Raw genomic sequence first — 23,807 nt, forward strand, 5'->3', positions numbered from 1 at the left:
CAAGAAAGCCTTCCTTTACTCCTCGCCTCGTGTAACACGAGATCTTTGTCGGATGTTCTCAGAAATTTGGCCAGAATTGATCGGGGCCTGTCTCCCTCAGCCAATCTCTGAGCTGGGACTCTGTGAGCTCGCTCGATTTCCAGCTTATGGCCTGTTATGTTGAGCGGACTCGGGAAGAGCCCATCTAGAAATTTCACCATATCTCTGCCTTCCTCATGCTCAGGAATTCCAACAATTCGCATGTTGTTTCGCCGATTATGATTCTCCAAATCCTCCAGTTTTTCTGGACAGTTGCAAGTCTGTCTTGGTCGTTAGCGGATTAGCAGCTAATTCCCTCTCCGATGACTCCAGATAATCGATCCATTTTTCGACGTCCGACAATCTTGTAAACAACTCAGAAAATGTAGTCTCCATGGAAGTAATCGATCGACGTATTACAGCCAAATCCTCCAAGTCTGCAACAACCTTTGTCAGCATGTTCATCAGTTCAAGCCAAATTTCTTTCAGTTCACCGTCCAAATTGAATCAGGGGCTTCCGACCTGCTGCTGCGGGGAATCAGCTTGAGCACGTAAGTGTCTTTTAATATCTCCAGAGCCCGAGGATTTTGAATTTTTTGACATATTGTCTTCCTAGAACAGTTAAGAATCAGAGTGTATCAAATCTCACCGGTTTATGACACAAATAGCATTAAAACTAGCAAAGTGCCCAGAGCTCGCCACTCACACGTCCACTCTTTGCACGGCACCACGTGACTCCCCACATTTGGTATCTTTGAAGTGCAGGGTTTTAGGAAGAGGGGGCATGGCTAATCCAACGGCTTGTGGAAATTCTAGAATGGCTGAAATCACTTACAGCACCTTCCTGCTCCACTAGTGCCATTTGTGTCACCTAATGCACAGTAGTTGCAAAAGTAATGACAGATTTCTCAAATACTCCCCCTATCCCTAGGATGGCACTTATCAAAAATTTGGCAGTTTGGGGTTGATTTCTGGGTATGTGAACTTTTGGAAGCTACTGTCCATGTTAATTTCCTGTTTGACCATGTTGGAATGGCTTACTTATTGTTGTCTCTGCATATTAAGCTGGAATAGAAGAAAGTATTTTAACATAAAAATACACACTTTTGCACATATTCACACTTGTTAGCTTTAGGTTGGAAAATTGGGAAGGATTTTCACCTTGCTGTTCTGTCTTTGGCAACCTTTTGCTGTACTCCTGCCATGCTGGGAGTAAATAATTTATTAATTTGTGTAGCAGACATCCTTCACAATGGCAACATGCATGGCTGACATTTTTGACATACTAATTCTGACCGTTCATGTTGCTGTATATTTCGTCAGTGAACTGAAGCTTCACCTCATCCACCATCCTACCCCCAACTGCCTGCATCACATCACAATTAATACAGCCCTGAGCTCAAATCATAATCTACTTGACATGGGGAAAACCAGAAGTCTTTATCATTTAAATGCCATCAGACTGGGAAGAATGGAACCTGTTTTAAACACAATCTGTTTGTGGAGAACATCTGGAGAATGCAGCACACCTGCCCTCATTAATGTCATCCATACAAACGCTGGGCTCTGTCTGCTAACAAAGAAGCTCGCCAATGCTCTTAATCACTGTCAACCAGAGTTTTATTGTGCAGGGCATTCCTCTGCCAAAATCCTAAATGACCTATAAAAATAAAGGTTATGCAAAGGCTGTGGAACATAATGCAATTCACGATATAAGTGAACTTAGAAAGAAGACATACCTAGAGAGTTACAGAGTGATTCAACTCTGCTTGTGTATATGGAATATTTTGGATATTGAATGAAGCATAACTTCTTTCCAGTACGGGGGGGGGGGGGTGCTAGTTTCACATTAGCTATTGATAAAATTACTCTGACGTCACACCGCAGGAAACCACATTTCCGGGTTACGAGCAGCAGATTTCAATGGTGGAAAAAGGCAGCGCTGCAGTTTTAATAATCTTTTAAGCTTAATAGAATGTAAACATTTATTTTAATGTTAATAAAAGTTATTATAAAGGAATATCTATGGTTTACAGTGAAGAAAGTATGTGGGTTCTTTTCTGAAATATCGGCAAAACAAGTTTAAACTTGTTTCAATGAGCCTGTATGATTATGTCGGACATGTAACAGGTTGATGATTACACATCCTCACGTTTAACACGCTTCTAAAGCCTAATGTGATATATAAAAATAAAAACTACCACTAGACATGCAATATGTGTCTTTACTGCTTAAATTATTAACCCACATACAATAAATAATAATATTCTTACTTCAGTATGATCATATTCCATATCAAAACTTAATAACAGCCATTTCGATTGAACATATTATTTACTGCATTCAAAATAAATGCAAAGACATTATTTTCACAGTATGACATCATTTTTATTCACTTATCCTTTCACAAACAGTAGTCCATGTTCTGCGGTGGTGGAGACGGGATCTGTTCCTCCTGTTATATCGTATATGGTGGTCTTGATCATATAATCGTTAGATTATATTTGACCCCATATCTGTCGCAGCGACAGCACTTTGGAAATTAAAACAGCCCTTTGCGATCAGAATTTGCGTGTTTTCTTCATAAAAAAGTTCATATACACCAACAGCTGCTGCGGGTCAGTTGCATCTAATAGAGCAGACGTGATAATGACGGTGACCTGTGAATTATCTTCATTTATGTAAAATCCTGTGTTTTTCCTGATGCAGCGATCTGGTGGAAATTTAAAGTAGCCCTAATCTCCAATAATCTGTGGAAAATGGGGTGTTTCAACCCCACAAACAGCACTTTTTGGGCAGTTTCAGTGCAATTTGAGTGAAGCGCCCATAGACAGCAGTCCTATACTGGGCAACCAAAAGAACCCGGAAAGGGCAGGGCGGAGCGTTTGTTTGTAAACAGTAACTTCTATAGGAAGATTGGAACCAATGTTTTCTGAAATCATGCCTTTTATGTAAATTTGGATAGTGCCTCATATAGGGCAAAGTGACACTGACACTGTAGCACGGCCCGGTACTGGTTGGCGACCCGGAGGTTGGGGATCTCACCGCACTGAGAAATATTGAAAATGTAGATTTCAGAATTTGCACTAACCTAGATGACCGGCTTCTTCATTAATTGAATTGCTCGAAATTACATGAATGCACTCATAAATAAAATTTATAAATATGTAACAAAAAATATTATATTTTTGTAATATACCTAGTTAGAAGGTCCCCTGTACAATTTACAGCATTAGCTAGGAGAGAATTTCTTTCATATGTTAGTAAAAGGGATATTATAACTGATATAAAAAAACTGGGATAATATACCCATGAATCAATATCAAATTGAAATCAGAATTGAATCGAAAGCTTGTGAATCCAACTGAATCTGGAATCTGTACCAATACCCAGCCCTACTCTTAGGCCTAAATGTTCATAATGTTCATATCAAGTTTTTTTTTTTCTCTCTCTCTCTCTCTGTGTGTCCTGATTTTTTGTCATTGTCATCTGGTCACTCTATACTGTATGTAATTTAACTCACTTTTATTTTTATTTTCTTTACAGATGACAAAAGCTCTCTATAAAGTTTTCTCTTTCTCTCAAAACAGAGCATCACTGCAAGCCATAGTGTATGTCTGTATGTTTTTTTGTTTCTTCTTCACAGAAAGGGACACTTCAGGCAGGCTGAAAGTTGTTGAGAGAGAACTGCTTGACTTGTGTAGTCAGTGAAGACAAGCGGAAATGTGTACCCCCTCTCGGCAGCCTCCCTGTCACGCTCTTTCCAAAAGTATCTCTTTTGCTCCTCAGAGTACTAAGTGTCCTTAAGGGGTGCAGTGTAGGAGCCATTGGAGAGGGCCATGGGACATTTGGGGGGTTATCAGTCACAGGCTTGAAAGGTGGTGTCAAGAGGGCCTCCATGTTTGAACGATTTGTAGTTGCATTAGCCAGGAGATACTAGCTATGTTTGGAATTGCGATTTAGTGTACTGCTTACTGCGCTGTATACACTGAGTAATAGGATGTAAAACAGTATGCATTTTGCAATGTTTAACATTTCAAACAGTAGTATGCTACACTGCCATCAGATGAACTTATCACATTGGTCACATGATTTAATTCTGTGCATTGCTGGGTTGGAATGGCATAGTCCCATGCTTATCATTTCTTCCATATCTATATATGGCTGGAATAGTAAGAGTAGTATGGTAGTATGCCATTTCAAACTCAGCCTCTGTTTAATTCCTCATTTGGTGTTCAGTTATCCTTTTGAAAATTAAAAAGATTATTTCTTATCTATTGGAAACCAAGCAAATAATAAGTCAATATTTAAAAAATCACTATATTTCTCCTGGTTCATTTGTCATTCTGGAAATAATCTTTTGTATATTGCATTACAGGTATTCTATGAATACAGAAATTTGCATACTAGTATGCAGAGTAAACAATAAAATAGTAAATCAGGCAAAGTGGGACAGAATCAAGTACTAAAAATCAGTATTCAGTTCATAATAAACTAGTATGGGATAACATTGATGTAGACATTTGGATCATATTTTGAAAAACAACACCAACTACAAATTATTTTGTAATTCACGCTATATCCATGGCTGCATATGGGCCTGAAATGATCTTTTTGTGGCCCAAAAAAGATCATAATTTAAATGTATTCAGTGTGCATGAATTTTGTGGTGTCAGGTTTTTTTTAGAGCATTTATGGTAATTCTCAGTATGAATTGAAGAAATGGCAAATGAATGTAAAGAATGAATTAAACAGCAAAGACACAAAGATAATAGTGATAAAAGGCTATTTTATGTAACATCAGTTGATAGAAAAAATGTTTGCACACTCACACAAACATACACCGGTGAGTCAAAACATTATGACCACTCACAGGTGAAGCGAATAACATTGATCATCTCCTAACAAGGCCACATGACAAGGTCTGGGTAGATCAGATGATTGGAGAACAATCAGCTCTTGTAGTCAACATATTGAATGCAGGAGAAATGGGCAGGAGTAAAGACCTAAGCGACTTTGACAAAAGCCGAATTGTTATGGCCAGAAGACTGGATCAGAGCATCTTTGAAACAGCAAGGCTTGTGGGGTGCTCCTGGTCAGCAGTGGTGAGTACTTACCGACAGTAGTCCGAGGGGGGACAAATCACAAACAGGTGACAGGGTGTTGGGCACCCAAGGCTCATCGATGCACGAGGGCAACGAAGGCTATCACATCTGGTCCGAACCGACAGAAGGTTTACTGCTTAGCTGCAGACCATTCAAAGTGACCATGATGACCCCTGTCTACCGTCGAAAGCACCTACAACAGGCACACGAGCGTCAGAACTGAACCGTGGAGCAGTGGGAAAATGTCACCTGGTCTGATGAGTCCCGTTTTCTTTTACATCACATTGACTCCAGTGTACGTGTGCACCATTTACCTGGGGAAGTAAAAGCACCAGGATGCACTGTGGAAAGACGACAACCCGGTGGAGGGAGTGTGATGCTCTGGGCAATGATCTGCTGGGGACGTTCATGTGGATTTCAATTTGACATGTGCCACCTATCTTAACATCGTTGCAGACCAGGTACACCCCTTCATGGCAATGTCATTCCTTGATGACAGTGGGCTCTTTCAGCAGGATAATGCACCCTGCCACACGGTACACATTGTTCTGGAATGGTTTGAGGAACATGCTGAAGTGTTCAAGGTGTTGCCCTGGCTGCCAAATTCCCCAGATCTCAATCTGATTGAGCATCTGTGGGATGTGCTGGACCAACAAGTCCAATCCACGGAGGCTCCACCTCGCAACTTACAGGACTTGAAGGATCTGCTGCTAATGTCTTGGTGCCAGATTCCACAGGACACCTTCAGGGGTCTTGTAGAGTCCATGCCTCGGCGGGTCGGTGCTGTTTTGGTGGCACACGGAGGACCTTTAGCATATTAGACAGGTGGTCATAATGTTTTGGCTCATCAGTGTGTGTGTGTGTGTTTGTGTGTGTGTATATACACTATATTGCCAAAAGTATTCACTCACCCATCCAAATAATTGAATTCAGGTGTTCCAATCACTTCCATGGCCACAGGTGTATAAAATGAAGCACCTAGGCATGCAGACTGCTTCTACAAACATTTGTGAAAGAATGGGCCGCTCTCAGGAGCTCAGTGAATTCCAGCGTGGTACTGTGATAGGATGCCACCTGTGCAACAAGTCCAGTCGTGAAATTTCCTCGCTACTAAATATTCCACAGTCAACTGTCAGTGGTATTATAACAAAGTGGAAGCGATTGGGAATGACAGCAACTCAGCCACGAAGTGGTAGGCCACGTAAAATGACAGAGCAGGGTCAGCGGATGCTGAGGCGCATAGTGCGCAGAGGTCGCCAACTTTCTGCAGAGTCAATCGCTACAGACCTCCAAAGTTCATGTGGCCTTCAGATTAGCTCAAGAACAGTGTGTAGAGAGCTTCATGCAATGGATTTCCATGGCCGAGCAGCTGCATCCAAGCCATACATCACCAAGTGCAATGCAAAGCGTCGGATGCAGTGGTGTAACGCACGCCGCCACCGGACTCTAGAGCAGTGGAGACACGTTCTCTGGAGTGACGAATCACGCTTCTCCATCTGGCAATCTGATGGACGAGTCTGGGTTTTGCGGTTGCCAGGAGAACGGTACTTGTCTGACTGCATTGTGCCAACTGTGAAGTTTTGTGCAGGTGGGATTATGGTGTGGGGTTGTTTTTCAGGAGCTGGGCTTGGCCCCTTAGTTCCAGTGAAAGGAACTCTGAATGCTTCAGCATACCAAGAGATTTTGGACAATTCCATGCTCCCAACTTTGTGGGAACAGTTTGGGGATGGCCCCTTCCTGTTCCAATATGACTGCGCACCAGTGCACAAAGCAAGGTCCATAAAGACATGGATGAGTGAGTTTGGTGTGGAAGAACTTGACTGGCCTGCACAGAGTCCTGACCTCAACCCGATAGAGCACCTTTGAGATGAATTAGAGCGAAGACTGCAAGCAAGGCCTTCTCGTCCAACATTAGTGTCTGACCTCACAAATGCGCTTCTGGAAGAATGGTCAAAAATTCCCATAAACGCACTCCTAAACCTTGTGGAAAGCCTTCCCAGAAGAGTTGAAGCTGTTATAGCTGCAAAGGGTGGGCCGACGTCATATTAAACCCTATGGATTAAGAATGGGATGTCACTTAAGTTCATATGCGAATACTTTTGGCAATATAGTGTGTATATATATATATATATATCTTCTCCTTGTTAATACCTTGTTTCCATAATGTATTCAAATTGCCTCATTAAAGGTGCACTTAGTAACTTTTGTCTGTGTTATCTTGGACTTATACTGATACCTAGTGGCTTGGATGCAGCATCATTTAAAATCATTAGTTTTCAGTTTTAGATGGCATTGTAGAAATTCAGTATTTACAGTCAGCCATGATTACTTTAATCAATCAGTGAAAGTGTCAGTTAACAGGATGGTTACTGAGATTAAGCAAGTAGTATTTGGCTGGTCATGTAATTCTAACATGACAGCCCCAATGTGCTGACCCTTTCCATGTAGAATAAAACGATAGGTTACCAATTCTGTAACCCCAGTTCTCTGAAACATCGAGTGGAAAGATCCACCTATGGGAAGGGCATACACACCTGACCTCTGCAGAAGCATCCAACTGCACCAAGTCTGGCTTGACAGACAGGAGCGCGTGTACAGTGCTGCTGTAAGGCCCCGCCCTTACCTGAGGGCATAAAAGGACCTGTACGCACTACTTTCCTCAGTGAGCATATTTGCTTCTCGTGATGCAAGTGGGGCAAGCTTGGTGGATCTCTCCACTCGATGTTTCAGAGAGCTGGGGTTACAGAATAGGTAACCAACCATTCTTTTTCAGCTCGTGTTTGAGATCCACCTATGGCAGGGGTGTCAAACTCAGTCCTTGGAGGGCCACAGCCCTGCAGAGTTTAGTTCCAGCCCTGCTCCAGAATGCCTCCTTGTAATCTTCAAGCACTCCTGAAGACCTTTATTAGCTGCTTCAATTGTGTTTAATTAGGGTTGGAGCTAAATTCTGCTGGACTGTGGCCCTCCAGGAACCAAGTTTGACACCCCTGACCTATGGGAAGATATGGACAACTCCCCGATTGCACTATACACTCACAGGGAGATGCTGTCAGCCAAAAAGGATGGTCTCCTAATTAAAGCTGGTGCCTGACACATCCTATATAATATAAGCAGGCTCTACAACCCATACACATTACAAAGAAGGGAGAAGAGGCCATGCAAAGTGCTTGATGTGAAACCTATGGGGTGACACGTACACAGTGAAAGGAGGAAAGGGTTATGGGTGAACCCATTATGAAGAACCCACACCCAAAACCGCACGTGCCACTGGGGTTCTGGTGACATCATCAAGTTGGTAGTACCTGACAAAAGTGTGGGGGGAAGCCCAACATGCAGCTGAGAAACTCCCTGAAACAGGGCCCAGGAAGCAACCATGCCTCTTGAGTGGGCCCTAAGGCCTAAGGGGGTCTGGAGCCCCTTAGAGCTGTATGCCATTGATATTGCTTCCACAAGCCAATGGGAAAGATGTTGTTTTGATATAGGTTTACCCATTTGGGGGGAAGCCTGCTGGTCGCTCTTTGTATCATGAGAGAGACAATTCCCTCTCCTGATCGGCGGCATTTTCAAGGGCCGGCCATTTGATGTTGAGCCGAGCAGCCGCTCGCTCACACACCTCGAGGAGGATGGCATGCAGAAACACAGCCGAACCGCTGACTGGCTGAGCCTGAGCTGACGGGATGGCCTCCTCATCCTCCGAGCACTCCAGCACAGTGTCGTTATCATCCCCAGAGCCGGGAGGTCCACTTCAAACGAAGAAACATCGGGGTGGGAAGATTCTTCGAGTACAGAAGCCTCAGTTTTGTCGGCCCTACTGAGAGAAGGCAAAGTCTGTGGGGCCCCCAGAGTTGCAACGTCGTCACCATTTCCCTTGTCTGAGTTGTCATGCTCGAGTTCACTGCCTTGGGTAGCAGCTACTTTGAGCTTCCTTAGCAAGGACATACAATAGCTACAATTTTCAGGGAAGGAGAGAACCTCCTCTGCGTGTTTGAATCCCATGCACACGACGCAGAAAGGATGGGAATCTCTTGGTGCGATAAGCGCTCTGCAGGTGGTAGGGCATGCTTGCGACTGCTGGTTACCAGTGCAAGCAGGTGATGAGGGTTTGGGATGAGCCATGTTACAGAAAAACTCTCGAGTAATTGTCCACCGAATAACAGGCGGTTAGCCCGAGATGCAGGGAAAATAGCAACAAGGAAAGGAGGGCAGCCGTAAAGAAGGCCAGCGAGTGTGGGTGGCTTGCAGGCTGAATAAAACAGCAAACTGACCAGAACTCCTTTGGCAGTCATGCCTGGCGAAGGCTGATCCAAGGATGTGTCCTTCTACTGACTGTTGAGTGAGAGGCAAATGTGAAAACCAATCGAGCTGTGAGGATTTCGTATAGAGGTCGTGAGAAGCAAAAGTCAAATGAGGTAAGTAGCGCGTACAGGTCCTTTTATTCCTTCAGGTAAGGGCGGGGCCTTACAGCGGCATTGGACATGCATTCCTGTCTGTCAAGCCAGACTTGATGCAATTAGACGCTTCTGCAGAGAAGGGTATGCCCTTCCCATAGGTGGATCTCGAGCATAAGATGATGAAAGAGAACAGTTTTTATAAGGTAACTGATGACTGGAGTCTTAATTTTAATGTGAGTGGTCATGATTTCCTACATATATTGCAAAATTATAATTCATGTCTTTAGGAGTTAAAATTTAAGTAATTTAATATTTTTTTATAATAATAATAATTAAAAAAAAAGAGTATGGCCCTCAAGGCTAAAAAGTATCCTGCTTTGCGGCCCCCTGGCTTTTCAAAGCTGAGTACCCCTGCCCGTCATACTGCAGGACTAGTAAGAGTAATATGGTAGTATGCTATTGTGATCACTGCCACTATTAACAAAAAAAACCCTTCATCCTTAATATGAGCGTTGGAGCATTAATAGCTTTTCTGATTTATAAAGAGAATATTCATTTCCCTTTCTGCTATTTCTTACATTTACATTACAGTAAAAAAACAAAACAATTCCTGGTAGAGTAATTAATAGGTTTGGTTGCAAATTAGCAAGCATCTCTTGCTTTAGAAGAATGCCTGCCTCGATAACAACCAGGTGCTACCTCAGAGAACAGCAAGAAAGTTGTGTATCAGCCAGGAGGGGATGAGCACCGATTTGATATCATGCCTTGATGTCAGCAAAACAACACTTTTCGCTGTGCTCGTTTATAAAGAACCGCTGTGTTGATTTTGGGTTTATTTTTTCCACCGGTTTTTGTGAATTCACATGCCTTTTGTGTGACTGTTTTAGCTAACTCTCTGTCTACCAGTCAATCTATATTAAGTAATGTGAGAGGTTGGTATTTTTACTTGGTACATGTGCAGGGGAAAAAGGTTTGAGTACAAATATCAAGCAACTTGAGATAATGTAGGCAAAATAATTTTAAACTGTATTGTTATAGCTCAGTATCTCTAACCACATTAATAAGTGCCATATTTCAAATAGATAGAGTATGAAAACATTTGAAAAGAACATCTTAAATATGTTTTATCTTTGGTTAGAGAATGGAAAGCAAGTTGTAGGGGAACTTCAAAACAAGTTGTTTATACAGTTTTAGATTTGTGACAAAAGTAATGCTGCCAAGTCATGTCGTAATGATCATATTTACGAGATGAGCACACATGATCACCATCACAATGTCAAAATTACTGGTGGGAAACTGGATTTTCACAGACCCTAGATTTTCTGTGTTGGGGGGGGCGTGACAATTAAATAATTCATAAAAAGGTGTAGTTATGTATGTTAACTGGACAGTTTATTTTGTACGCATTTTGTGTGCTGTTGATGAATAATAGCGTTAAAACTAAGTTAATTGATAAAGCTTTTACTTCTTATTTAGCTTTGCAAGCTTACAGACTTGTGCGAACAAGCTACATTTTTCATCATTCTCTGTTGCACACAACTGATAAAATACAGATTAAGTATCGATTACACTTCATTTTGTTGCATTAGCATGGGAAAAAGCTTCCTGTGTTTGTCACAGCTCTCCACCTGTGGTTAGAAAGATTGTTCCTTGTTAGTTTGCTGTGTGGACATTATTTTACTTTGATGAGGCTTCTGTATCTTTTATTCCATATATGTCTTTCATTCTGTCAAGACTTGAATCATGCTTACATGCACTTAAGAAAACTGCTTACCAGGGGTTTTGCAGAAAGTGGCGTTCTGAAACGTAATGTAAATGCGAATGCAGCTTTCCTTAAGCCATTTAAGGGAGTAAAGGCTGTTAAGAAAAAGCGCTTTAACACATGTGGTTTCTGTTGGAGAACAAGGCTTCTGTGTCCATGTTACCGCAGAAGTGCCGTTTATGGCTGCGTTCCAAATGGGATAAATCAGTTATTTTGGAGCCCCACATATTTCAGCCCTCCACTGTTCTCACAGTGGATGGTAAAAACTTTGAAGGGAATACGGCATAGGGATGATCACTTCTAAATGGAACATACCTATTGAAGAGTGCTCATGAATGTGCGTATGGGCTCAAGTGCGTCGGGGGAACCCCGAGGTCTGATGTAGAGGGAAACCCCACTATTGTAGCACCATGCATCTGTCTCATTTCACAATGAATGCCGATTTCATGTCTTCAGCAGCTTTCTCCCATTAAACATCTTTCTGATTTACATATAAATTAGCTATTTTAATTTGATATCCATTTGACCTCCACATAAGTTATTATTCCACCCCCTGCATAACGTCATTAACGACAGCTCTATATTGCTGAACCAAAATGGTTAGAACGATGGATGTGCGACATTTAACACGGTTTCAGGAAACAGTCATGACTAGCTAGTTCATTTCTCTAACAATGCATCGTAAATTGGTGGTTAAGCAGTGAGTTATGTTGTTGTATGGGAAACACACCCTAGCTTGTTAATGTAGTTGGTTATGTAATGTTAACATTAAAATATATTGCCTTACAAGTCATGCACTACAGTAAAAGTGTTTAGATGTCATAAAATAGCATTGTGTGAGGATTAGGGTGAAAACATGTGTTTATGAACTAATAATCTGCCATTTTACTCTTGATTTGTGTGAAGGTAAATAAAAGTCATTGTTGTAGTGCCTCTAGTGTTTATTTCACAGGAAACGGTTGCAGTTTGTACAGCGAGCCACATAAAAACCATTTAGCAAAAATGTAAATATAGTAATTCTATGAGACCAGGTTGTAATTATGATTTCCAAACTCTTAACTAGGAACTTCTTTGGAGGACATGAAGGCAACATAATGCCGCCTGTGGTTTTACCAAGCTTAATCCTGGTGTGTGGTTTACACCTCCACTATGTGTTTATCAATTGAACCCTATGCTAGACGACTTGATACCTTGTTTAGCAGGGGACTCAACCCTCCTCACCCTGCTAAATGACCCAGGGATAGTCTGAAAAACATGCTTAGTTACTGAAGAATCAACTGTTGACAGCAGCTATTCAGGGACCTCACCCCCATTGCTTTGGTGAAAACAACAAGCAAAAGGGCTTTTGAACATCAGCTTCCAGTCCTTGATCATTTGTAGACAACACCCACAGTCCCCTATAGAAATCTGCAGTTACAATTCCTTGTGTTTGTTGATGCTGGGAAGTAATACAGACCTTGACTATGTTCATACAGCATCAGGATATGGTTGTCAATTCTGTTTTATAGTGCTAAATACAGTTACGTTGACAAACAGTTTGGTTATAAACAAGAGTGTCTGCCAGATTATATAACCGAACTGACTCCCTTAAATTATCATGACCCACACCCACATTTTGAGAAGAAGTTTAGTAAACCTGTGCTGTGTAATTGGAACCACACTGGACAATTAGTTGTCATGCCATACAGTGATGCGAGAATAGAAAAGGGACTTGCCTTTAGTTATTCGTTCATACCTTCAGTATTTGAACTGCTCCTGTTATTGTATGAACGGGCCAATCAAGTGTCACACCTGTTAGTAAATACGGTTGCCAATTTTACACACTAACTGTGTGAATGTAGCCCTTGTGTTCACACGGCCCACATATTGGGCTGTCTGCCGTACAGCTGAAACCACACCCATCATATCCAGGCGAACTAAAGGCCAAAGCACTGGGACGCCTCCCTTAAAAGTGTGCAGCTGTATCACCAGTAGCTAAACACACAACTGACCCAGCAGCGAACATGCACAAGGCGGGTGGCTCTTTAAGTGTTTTTCCATGACTTATTTATCCTTAGAGTATTTTAAGTGACCCACCCAGCTACAATACAAAGTCATTGAGTAGTTCATGTCAGGGGCATTGCTAGACTTCAGTGACATCTGGGGCTTAGCCCACAGGGCATATTAAAATATAAAAATAAGAAGAATCCTTCCTTCCATGTCTTAAAAAATAACCACCCTACCTGTCAAATAACAATTAGGGCCTACATTAAGCACAACACTGCATATAGGTCCATTTCAAGACATTGTATGTGGTAACATCCCCTCAGTTACAGTATTATTTAGAGAGGAAAACCCAACAACAACGCAGAACGGGACTGCGCGAATCTGTCTGGTATTTTCTCCTGAATAAATTACATTTACATAACCACTGCAGAGTCTGGATACTAATAACTCTGTGCTGATGCGCCAAAAGACCAAGGATTTCGTTATTGCTAAATCTTAAACTATAGTAGGCCTATGATTTAACTACATCATCCACATCCATCTCTTGAATTAATGAAGCTGCAAGCTTGTCATCCATTCTATCGTTGTGATAATGATGCTCTGTTTAGCCTAATATTAAGATTTTTTCCCTCTAATATACTGCTTTATTCTCACAATGCAATGACTTAATTATAATAATTTTTACTTTATTCTCATACAGAATTTTGTATCATAATGCTATGATTTTATTCTCAAACTATTACAACTTTAATCTCATAATGCTTCAACTCTATTCTCATAATTTGTGCTTTATTCGCAAAATCTTACGACTTTATTATCAAAATCTTTTTCTTTTTTTTTTAATGTAGCAAAAAATCGTGGGATCACGAGTAAAGTTAAAAATAACTTTATTTTATAAAAACGCATCACGAAACACCTGCATTGGGTTTCATGATTGTTTTTAAACATGATTCCAGGTTGTTTTTAACAAAGCAAAGTTTCAACGCTTGATTAAACGGTAAGACAGTTTTTTCCCCTTTTGCTCTTTTGTGCAGACTTAAGTACAATTATTAGACAAGTTCAATGTCCCATTTAAATAAACCATTTAAAAATCAAGGCACCCCAATTTATCATTTTAAAACCTTTGTATTGTGCTATTTAGGCTTATAACTCACTGTTCTGCTATTTTGAGTTGCATTTGGGCAAATTCCATTGCAATAAACATTCTTTATTCCCGCATAGCCTACTGACTCCCTACTAAACCCGAATAACCAAACAAGTTGAATGGTGCATGCATTCAAATCTACTTGGTGTGTGGATTGTTAAAAACAAATGAAGATTAGATTACTTGCGTAATAAAACCTCAGTGCCTCTGATACAGAAAAGCTGCACCCCTGTGAGAGAAAATAGAAAGCTTCCTCGGGCGTTCATAACGTGTCTGATGAACTTGAGCATGAACAGCAGGTAAAAGTCAAAGTGCGAACTATCAATTAATGCAAGTTGGGCTCACTGATCGTAATTAATTTACATTTGAAACCAGAATTGCAGCCTGCCTTGTTGCTTTTGTACCTTGATGTAATGAACATTAAGCCTTACAATTCGGGGCTATTAACGAAAGATCCGGGGCTTCAGCCCTATCAGCCAGGGTCTAGCTACACCACTGGTTCATGTTGTATGATGTCTGCTAAATCCCATTATATTGTAGAATAGGGCTGAAACAATTAGTCAACGACATTGACAGTAAAACATTTTCTACAAAAATTTCCATTGTCGAATAGTCGTTTGATCTCATTTAACGAAACATGAGATCATATTATCAAACTCTAATGAGGCGGTGTGAGAGCAGCACTGTAGCTCGTGCCTGACTGAGGAGAGGAAGAAAACGCAGCTCACAGTCCAGAGGCACACTGGTGATGTAGATTGCAAAGTATGAGGGAATAATAAAACAATACCAAATAAGTAAATACAGAAGCACTCTCGTTGTGGAATAAGTGGAGGTGGAGCTGCCGCTCCACTGAAGGAAAACTTGCGTGTTGAGCGTCTATAAAGGAAAAACCCTGGCGTTACATCTTAAATGCAGTTATATTTAATGTGTTATAGCTTTATTAAAGTTCAAATAATAAGGAAGCAGGTCATGTAAATAACTACAAACTCCAAAACTGGCATTTCTCTGTGCGGTCAACGCCTCTTCTATGAGTTTAGTGAAGTGTCCCGATCTAAGCGGGAGAGATTGAAACTGCATCCGGCTGATGCATACTCTGTGGCGGGGACGCTCAACCCTCTCACACATGCTTGCTGCAGCTAGATTATAACGTGATGGCTCGTGACTTATTGTATCATAATACAGTATACGTGTCACTGTGCATTTCCTATCGTGAAGAAAATTGGCAATACGCAGTTTTATTAATAAGAGAGAGTTTGTTTTTTGTGAGTTAGAGATGGATTGAAGTGAACAAAAAGTGAGAGAGGGTAGTCTTCGCCCCATTATACACTGCAAGAAAATACATTTTTGATTTGTTTTTGTTTTGGCTTGTTTTCCAACATAAATATCTGAAACTCCTTTAAAACAATGTAATTTTACTTTAGCAGGTATACTGCAGAAGAAAAAATTGTTTCTGCACTGAATTTTTTACTGAATTAAACATAATAAAAAGTATTTTTTCCCTTTAATTCAGTGAATGTCATTTAGAGGTATTTTTAAAAGATGATTTTGTCCTCTTTATTGTTAGTAAGCACGTTTAATACAACCTTTTAAGTCAGGGCACAAGCTGAATAGTCGGTTAAGAGCTAATGATTAATCTTGCAATAATCGCCCGAATAGTCGAATAATCATTCTAATAATCGTTAGATGAGTCAATTATCAAAATAATCATTAGTTGCATCCCAACTGTAGAATTCTTTGTAGTACAAAGCCAGGTTTCTGCAGAAACTGCTCTGAGTCAACACAATGTTTCCTGTGCCGCTACTTAATTTAAAGTTTCACTGCAAAAATTGAGAATTAGTTGTCTTGAAGGGATAGTTTACCCTAAAATGACAATTCTGATATAATTTACTTATCATGTTGATGGCTGCATGCAAAAACAAAAATACAGTATGACCACTAAAGTCAGATATCCTGAACAAATGACTCTTATAAGCCAGTTCTTTCAGTGAATCGGTCAAAAAGACCCAGTTTTAATCAGTCTAACGAACTTAACGGGCTCTTCTGCTACCAAAGCATAATACTTTAGTAAAGACTGAATGAATGACAAGAGTTGCACATAAAAGCACAAAAGGCCCTTTATTTACTAACACGTGGGCTGCATTCCTCAGAGACAGAAAGACACAAATTACATGCATGCAAATGTATCTGCATGCATGTACAAGTACTTAGTATGCACCCCACTTTGTGGATTGGTAAATTCTAAGCACACAAACATGCAAGCACACTGATAGGGCGAGCATGCAGTGGGCTGAAATACCATCACTTGTATCAGCAAAGTGTGTTTGCACTGTAAATAAGACTTCATAATGTTGCTGGCAGAAAGTCGCGTCTTATAGGTCGGGGTCATTCTTGTTTTGAAAATGTGCTGCTCTCTGGCACAATTTATCTATCTTGTAAGTCGAGAGAGGCCAGTAATGCAGAAACAAAAATGTGTTGTATCAACACTGGGTCATTCTCTGAAAACGGTGCTATTTGTGCTAGAAATTTTGAACTAGAAGAATATTTGTTGGTAACAATTTAAAAATGGTAGTATTTGTTAAAGTGACAGTCCACCCAAAAATTTTTAATTCTCTCATTTACTCACCCTCATGCAATCCCAGATGTGTATGACTTTCATTCTTCTGCTGAACAAAAAGATTTTTAGAAGAATATTTCAGCTCTGTAGGTCCTTTCAATGCAAGTGAATGGTGGCCAGACCTTTAAAGGTGCAAAAAGCATACAAAGGCAGCATAAATGTAATCCATACGACTCCAGTGATTTAACGTATATGTCTTCTGAAGCGATATGATAGGTGTGGGTGAGAAACAGATCAATTTTCAAGTCTATTTTACTATAAATCTCCTCTTTCACTTTCGGAATGTGTCCCGGGTTCCTGTAGTTCAACAGGTGGATCATAGCACTAACAACGCCAAGATCATGGGTTTGATTCCCAGGAAACACACAACTGATAAAATGTATACCTTGAAAGCACTGCAAGTTGCTTTGGATAAAAGCATCTGCCAAATGCATAAATGTAAATGTTAACATTAATACATACATTATAAACTAACATGAACTAAATAATAAACAATTGTACTTCCATAACTTAACATTAATAAACATTTAAGATGAATAAATCCTGTAAAAATATATTGTTCCTTGTTAGATTATGATACCTAATGCATTGCCTATTGTTAATGAATAGAACCTTATTGTAAAAGTGTTACCAATATGTTTTTCCCCATTACAGATTTGAGCTATTTAGCATGACAAAGCCAATGAAAGTTTAAACATACTAAAACACTGATAAATACTGTAAGAGAAACTTACCTCTGAAATCAAGCCACTATTTTAAAAACAGAAATGTCATAGGACAACTGGGTTGCCTAGAATACACAGACAAATTCTGCATTATCTGCATTATGCATAAAGCATTTGAACAAAAAACAAAACAAAACAAACAAGCATACACACACATTGAAAGCATGATATTTTAATTGTAATTAAAGCAAAATATAGGTAGAATTATTCTTTTTATTATTATTATTATTATTATTCTATAAACCGAATTAAAACGTAATTGTTTTAAATGCGGACATGCATATTGGCTGATATTAATTTAAAAAACAAACAATGCAAAATAAAATTAATGTTTTCTTTTTTCTTATTTTGTAGTACATGCTAAACAGAGTTAAATCTTTCAAATAATCTGACAAAGTTCAGTATCCTGTTAATTATATCAGTTGTAAGTCACTGGGACACAGAAAGCACACAACTAGCAACAGAGAATGACTTGACTACATTCCTATCTCTTCAATTTCTGAGCTTCTACGATACCCCTTGCCCCTCATATTCACATATAATTGGCCACATGCTCCTTTCCTATTTCAGTAGCCTCATTATAGCAGCATCACCAGACCTCTTGGCTCTGGTGGACCCACTAGCTTAATGATACCATGAAAATGTACCAGGTCAGTTTCTGAATCTTAAAAGGGAGTTCCGCTGGGGATTTATTAAGTTTTTATTTTTTTAAATGCATCCTAATTGATATGTGTGTCTCTTTAATTCTTGTTCAGATGAAAACTGGGATGACGACCAACTCTTGGGCTTCGAGCCATGCAATGAAAACCTGGTTACGGGCTGTAACATCATTGATGGGAGGTGTGAATGTGACAGTGTGCGGACATGCAACAACCCATTTGAGTTCGCTAGCCAGGAAGCCTGTCAGACAGCCTTGCAGAAGATTGAAGGTGCGACTCTTACTTCACTTTCCATTCTCATTATTTCTCTCTCTTTCTGTCTACTTCCTGATTAAAATAGACTTGTACATGCATGAGCATGTCTTCTTGCTGTTTAATGCGTTTTTGATGGGTTTCATCATGCATTTGAACTGCCGATTGCTTGATTTTGTGAGCATATAAAAACATTTGTTTCTGTTCTGCTTTCAATGAACGATATTACCCAAGCTTGCTGGAAAAGCCAGCTTGATGGATAAGCACCATTTACACTTATGTTACATATGTAATACATGTGTTTTTCAGTTTTTTTTCAATTTTATTTAAAAAAAAAAAAGATATATATTTAATTTGATGTCTTACAGAAATCATGTTTCACTGTATGATTCTTTTGAAAATCTTTCAAACTGTGGTATTAGGGCAACAAAATAAACTGTTTTCAGAGCTTTCATTTGATATATGATTTGTCTATTTAAGTGTTATTTGAAAGACTTTTATATTAAAATTATTATTTCTACCTCATGACCTCTAGGTGGTGCTGATTTGCAACGCAATTTTTTTTAAGGCTTTGTTTTGATATTTTATGTAACCTAAATTTATTATGTAACATAGATAGCCAAGTTATGGCTATCTATGAAAAGTTCTAATTCTAAGCTTTCAAATGAAACCCTATGTGCCTGACTTGTGTATTCGGAGACTTGAACATCTTAAGCATAAACTTTTTTGGCGACATAGAACCCCCTTTTGGACCTGCCAGCGGGTCCGCAGAGTTGAAGAGGTTAAAACCTCCATAGATGATTTGCTGATCTTAGCTGGTCTCCAACAGGTCATATTGGATTTCAAGGGTTTTTGGGCACTTGTCAGCTGGTCAGGCAAGCCGAACAGCTTTCTGACCAGCTACACCAGCAGAACACCAGCTTGGCCAGGTTGTGAAAAAGCTAGACCACCTTAAACCACCTCAGGCTGGTTTAAGCTGTTTCTTCTGCAGTGCATCCAAGTGCTGTTGGGTTAATATTTATGAAACTTTCACACGTTATTAAGGATATCAAGAATATAATACATTATTCTGCCATACTTAATTATCCTAATTGGAATAAGCTAGCTTAGTTAGTTTTGAGATACTCAGAACATAATCAATCTAAGCACTAATTTTTGGCAACAATGAAGGGGTGATATAACCTCTGAACTAATTTTGATGAATGGATATTAATAAAAGATAGAATGTCAGCCACAGTCAATGTATATTGATGTTTAATTGTGGTGTGTTTTTGTGCAAATGCGCCGAGATGTTCCTAGATTCTCATGTCCTAGTTCAAAGTAAATTCTGAACACTAAACAAATAAATGTTTTGCAAAAGTTTTACTGTGACCTGTTAGTTCAGACAACAGCCTATTTTCTGCTTTCTCTAACTCCTCGTCCACACCAGACGTGATGCGTCACCGCAATATTCATACACTTAAATAAGGATAATTGACAATAAAATGTGGAAATCAGAGCAATCACAGATGGAGCAGTGTGTTTATTGAATGCAACTCATTTTCTCACTAAGCTGCATATGGGGATACACTTTCTACGGCAAACCTGAGGGGAAAAATACACAACCATACGCATACACAGAGCAAAGTTACATTATATATCATTTCCAAATTCAGTCTGTTACCATGGTTTATGTTCATGCATTACTCCTGTTGTTATTTCGTCGATCTCCATGTGACAGGGAAGCAGAGAGAAAGTCAGAATGAGCCGTATGTCACCCCTCTGCCATTTAGAACCGGTTTGTGTGTGGCAGAGCTCTCACTGAAGAGAACGAGACCTCAAGCACAACATTCGGTAGGTGTGTGACACCCTCAGCCAAAATCAAGGTGTTCTTAACTGGCTAGTGAGATGCCGGCTGTAATATACTGTTAAAAGAATAATTTAAGACACATTTGTTGACTGTCCTGCCCGACGTGATGTCGCAGAAATAGAAACCATTTCAAAAATAGATTGTGGCGTCGCGTCTGGTTAGGATACGGTGTAAGCCACTGCATAACAACGTGTTTGAAATCCCTGGAGCAACATTTTTTTTTCATACGGTTGTTTGTCTAATTCTTTTTCTTTTGAAAAGGGTGGGGTAGTGAGAGTATTTTCCTCTTTTTCTTTGCCCCGTCTTGCTTATATGATAGGTTTTCAGAAGCCTGTGATTAAACAAACAAACAAGCTGATTTACTAGAGGCTGATAAGGTCCTTTTAGGGCTATCAGAATGCAAATGTTGCGTTGAAAAATGTGCTCCCTGATGGATACATTTTTGCATTCTTTGAGCGTGCCTGTGCGTTCAGTCTGAGCTGGTGGCACACTGGCAATTAAACACCAAAATACATGCTTGTTATCACAACGGTCTGGGCAAATAGAGGGCTGGCCCTTGTTGTTATATTGCAGCAGGTGCGCTTTATGTCAACCCAGAAGCAGGCGGTGGCTATTTTGAAGATTTTTCTGTTGTGTTTTGTTGTACTAATAGGTGCCTGTCATGTTGTTTTGACTACTGCTTTAGAGTTTATGTCTGTTATGCAGTTGTCACTTGTTTATTTTGATGTTGTGTCTAGTTCGGGATGTTGTTTTGCCTGTCTATGTGTTGAGTTGCCACAATTAGGCAGAGATGTTGTGTCTAATAGAAACTTAATTCTCTTGTTCTCGTGAGTAGCTGTTTTTTTTTTTTTCCAATGGCTACCTCAGTGCTAAAAGAATAGTTGACCCAAAAAGTTTTCATTTTTAAATTTTTTGCTGTGAACTATCCCTTTAATTATGTCCAGTTTGATGTTTGACTATATGTTTTTAGATTGACACCACTGAAATCTGTAGATTTGATAGTAATAATACAGTTATGAGTGAAAAAAAAATTGTTTTGCTCATACTAGCACAAAACACCATAGTACGGTAAATATCATACTCTTAATAGGGTGTTTAGAAACACTACCCACCTAGCTGGCCAGCATAATATGCTTAGCTGTTTTTCCTCTAAATCTCTTCATACATCTGTTTGAATTCAGTGCCGTGCAGGAGCGGGGGCCAAGGCACATGTTTTGCACTGCATTATCATTTGCATAAGAAAAACATTACTGTCGTGATTCATCATCCAGGCCATCTTTTGTGTCTAGAGTCGGCAGACATTGCGATATTTTATTGATTTTACATTAAACAATTGTTTCTGTCACGTAGAAGTGGAGCCGTCTCTGTAATAAGATTAAACTTCATCACATACTCCCACTTCCACTCCTCTCTTTGTGCTGTTGGCGGAGGAGAAAAACAGAACTGCATTTAAACGACTGCACATGCGACCAAATAACAATCAGTTGAAATGGGCTCTTTTTCTGAGGTCGTTCACCCTATTCACCCAACGGAAAAAAGTCTTTCCACCCAGGGGAATGTTTTGTATTTACTTGAAGCTGGCAGACACAAGGGCGAACACTGAATAGATAAGTGCTATTGATATTATCAGTGGCGGATGAGAACAGGCCCCAGTTTGAGCAGTGCTGTGACCTCTAGGAATTCTTTAGTAGGTACTGTGATGAGAGGGTCTCCTGAAAGGGCAATAGAGATTGATAATGGTGTTGTACTGCCCTCTTCAAGGTTCCCTAATGACACGTTCTTCACTATTGTTGCTACTACAGGAAATTAACGCCCAATAAATCTCTAATAATTTGTTGACCTTTCATGTCTAAGTAGATTTTCTCGTCATATCGACAGACATGATGGGAAGATGACAAAATTTATTTTAAGGTCCTGTTTACACCTGGTTGTGGCTCGGGTGATCCCATTTACACTGTTGCATTTAAATGCTCACTCACTTTGACGGTTTGTTATTGGATTTGATAAAGTGTAAAAAAGTGAAAAGAAAACGCTAAATAATTGCAAGCACAAACAAAACGTGACATTTCATGCAGAACAAGTACCAGTAATATCTGAGTTTGAAAGTGCATGCTTCACATTTGTGTTCCCTGTCTGTCACTCACTCGACGTTGTGTCGATGTAGTGACACTAGGGGTCACTCTTGGGAGCCCCAAGCACCTATGCTTTTTTGAAAAAGACCAATGGGAATTGGCGAGTGGAATTTGCTTGGCGAGTGGAATTTGCATGCCACTCCCCCGGACATACGGGTATAAAAGGAGCTGGTATGCATCCACTCATTCAGATTTTCTCTTCGGAGCCGAGCGGTTCTATTCATTGAGCTGAATTCATCCGCCGAGTTCATTCACCTCATCTGCTGGATTTACGGTGCATTTCAGCGGCTTCTCCCCCTCTGCACCCGTGGAGTGCAGAGAACGCCCCTGGGCGCTTTGGCAGAACAACAAAAAGAGTATATTCTAAAAAAAGAGTACATTTTCAATTCTAAAAGAGCAGCACACACGGAACGTCTTTTTAAAGATGCCTTTCCGTTTGTGTGTTATTCCTGGTTGCGGTCGTTATCTCTCCGCTTCTGACGGCCACGATCGCTGTCTTATGTGTCTGGGCGCTGCCCACGCGGAGACTTCTTTCGTGGATGGGTCTTGTCCTCATTGCGAGAACATGACCATGGCAACATTGTGGTAGCGGCTTGCCTTCGTAAGAAAGCAAGCCACCCCAGCGGCTCCCCGCCTCGGTCCTTCTATCTACGGGTAGATTTGGGGCGATTTGGGGACTCCAATGGGACCACCTCTGCCGGGTAACCCCCCACGGACCTCCCATTCCTCATCACGCTTACTTGCCCCGGTCGGGCTCTCAGATGAGACCGCCGGCTCGTCTCAGGGCGAGTTCGACCTCTTATTCGGGGCCCGGGAAGACAATGAGCTATCGAGCGCAGCATCGGAGAGTGGGCTCGTCCACTCTGACGCGGAGGCTTCGGCTGGGCTTCCCCTTTGGGTGTGGTCGCCCAGTCTCAGGCCGACGCGGAGATGACGGACATGCTTTCCCGGGCAGCTGCGAGCTTCGGGCTAGAGTGGAACCCTCCACTCTCCCCTGAACCCTCGTGGCTCGATGATTGGTTCCTGTGCCCAGAGAGCCGCTCACAGCCACGCCCCGCCCTGGTTCCTTTCTTCCCGGAAGTGCATGAGGAGCTGACAAGATCGTGGGGGGCAACTTTTACTACCCGGTCCCGATCTTTCAGCTCCCCCGCTCTCACTGCCCTCGATGGT

General features: G+C 40.6%; 1 protein-coding gene across 3 annotated transcripts in view; it reads left to right on the forward strand.

Annotated features, from left to right (window-relative positions):
- crim1 (cysteine rich transmembrane BMP regulator 1 (chordin-like)) overlaps positions 1-23,807 on the forward strand; it is a 199,154-nt gene that overhangs the window by 16,714 nt on the left and 158,633 nt on the right. For all 3 annotated transcript variants that reach the window (XM_051722293.1, XM_051722294.1, XM_051722295.1), the window contains exon 2: positions 18,501-18,674. In XM_051722293.1, coding sequence (XP_051578253.1) covers positions 18,501-18,674 — 174 coding nt within the window. The remainder of the gene's footprint in view (positions 1-18,500; positions 18,675-23,807) is intronic.

This window comes from Myxocyprinus asiaticus, chromosome 17 (assembly GCF_019703515.2).
Source record: "Myxocyprinus asiaticus isolate MX2 ecotype Aquarium Trade chromosome 17, UBuf_Myxa_2, whole genome shotgun sequence".
Lineage (NCBI taxonomy): Eukaryota > Metazoa > Chordata > Actinopteri > Cypriniformes > Catostomidae > Myxocyprinus > Myxocyprinus asiaticus.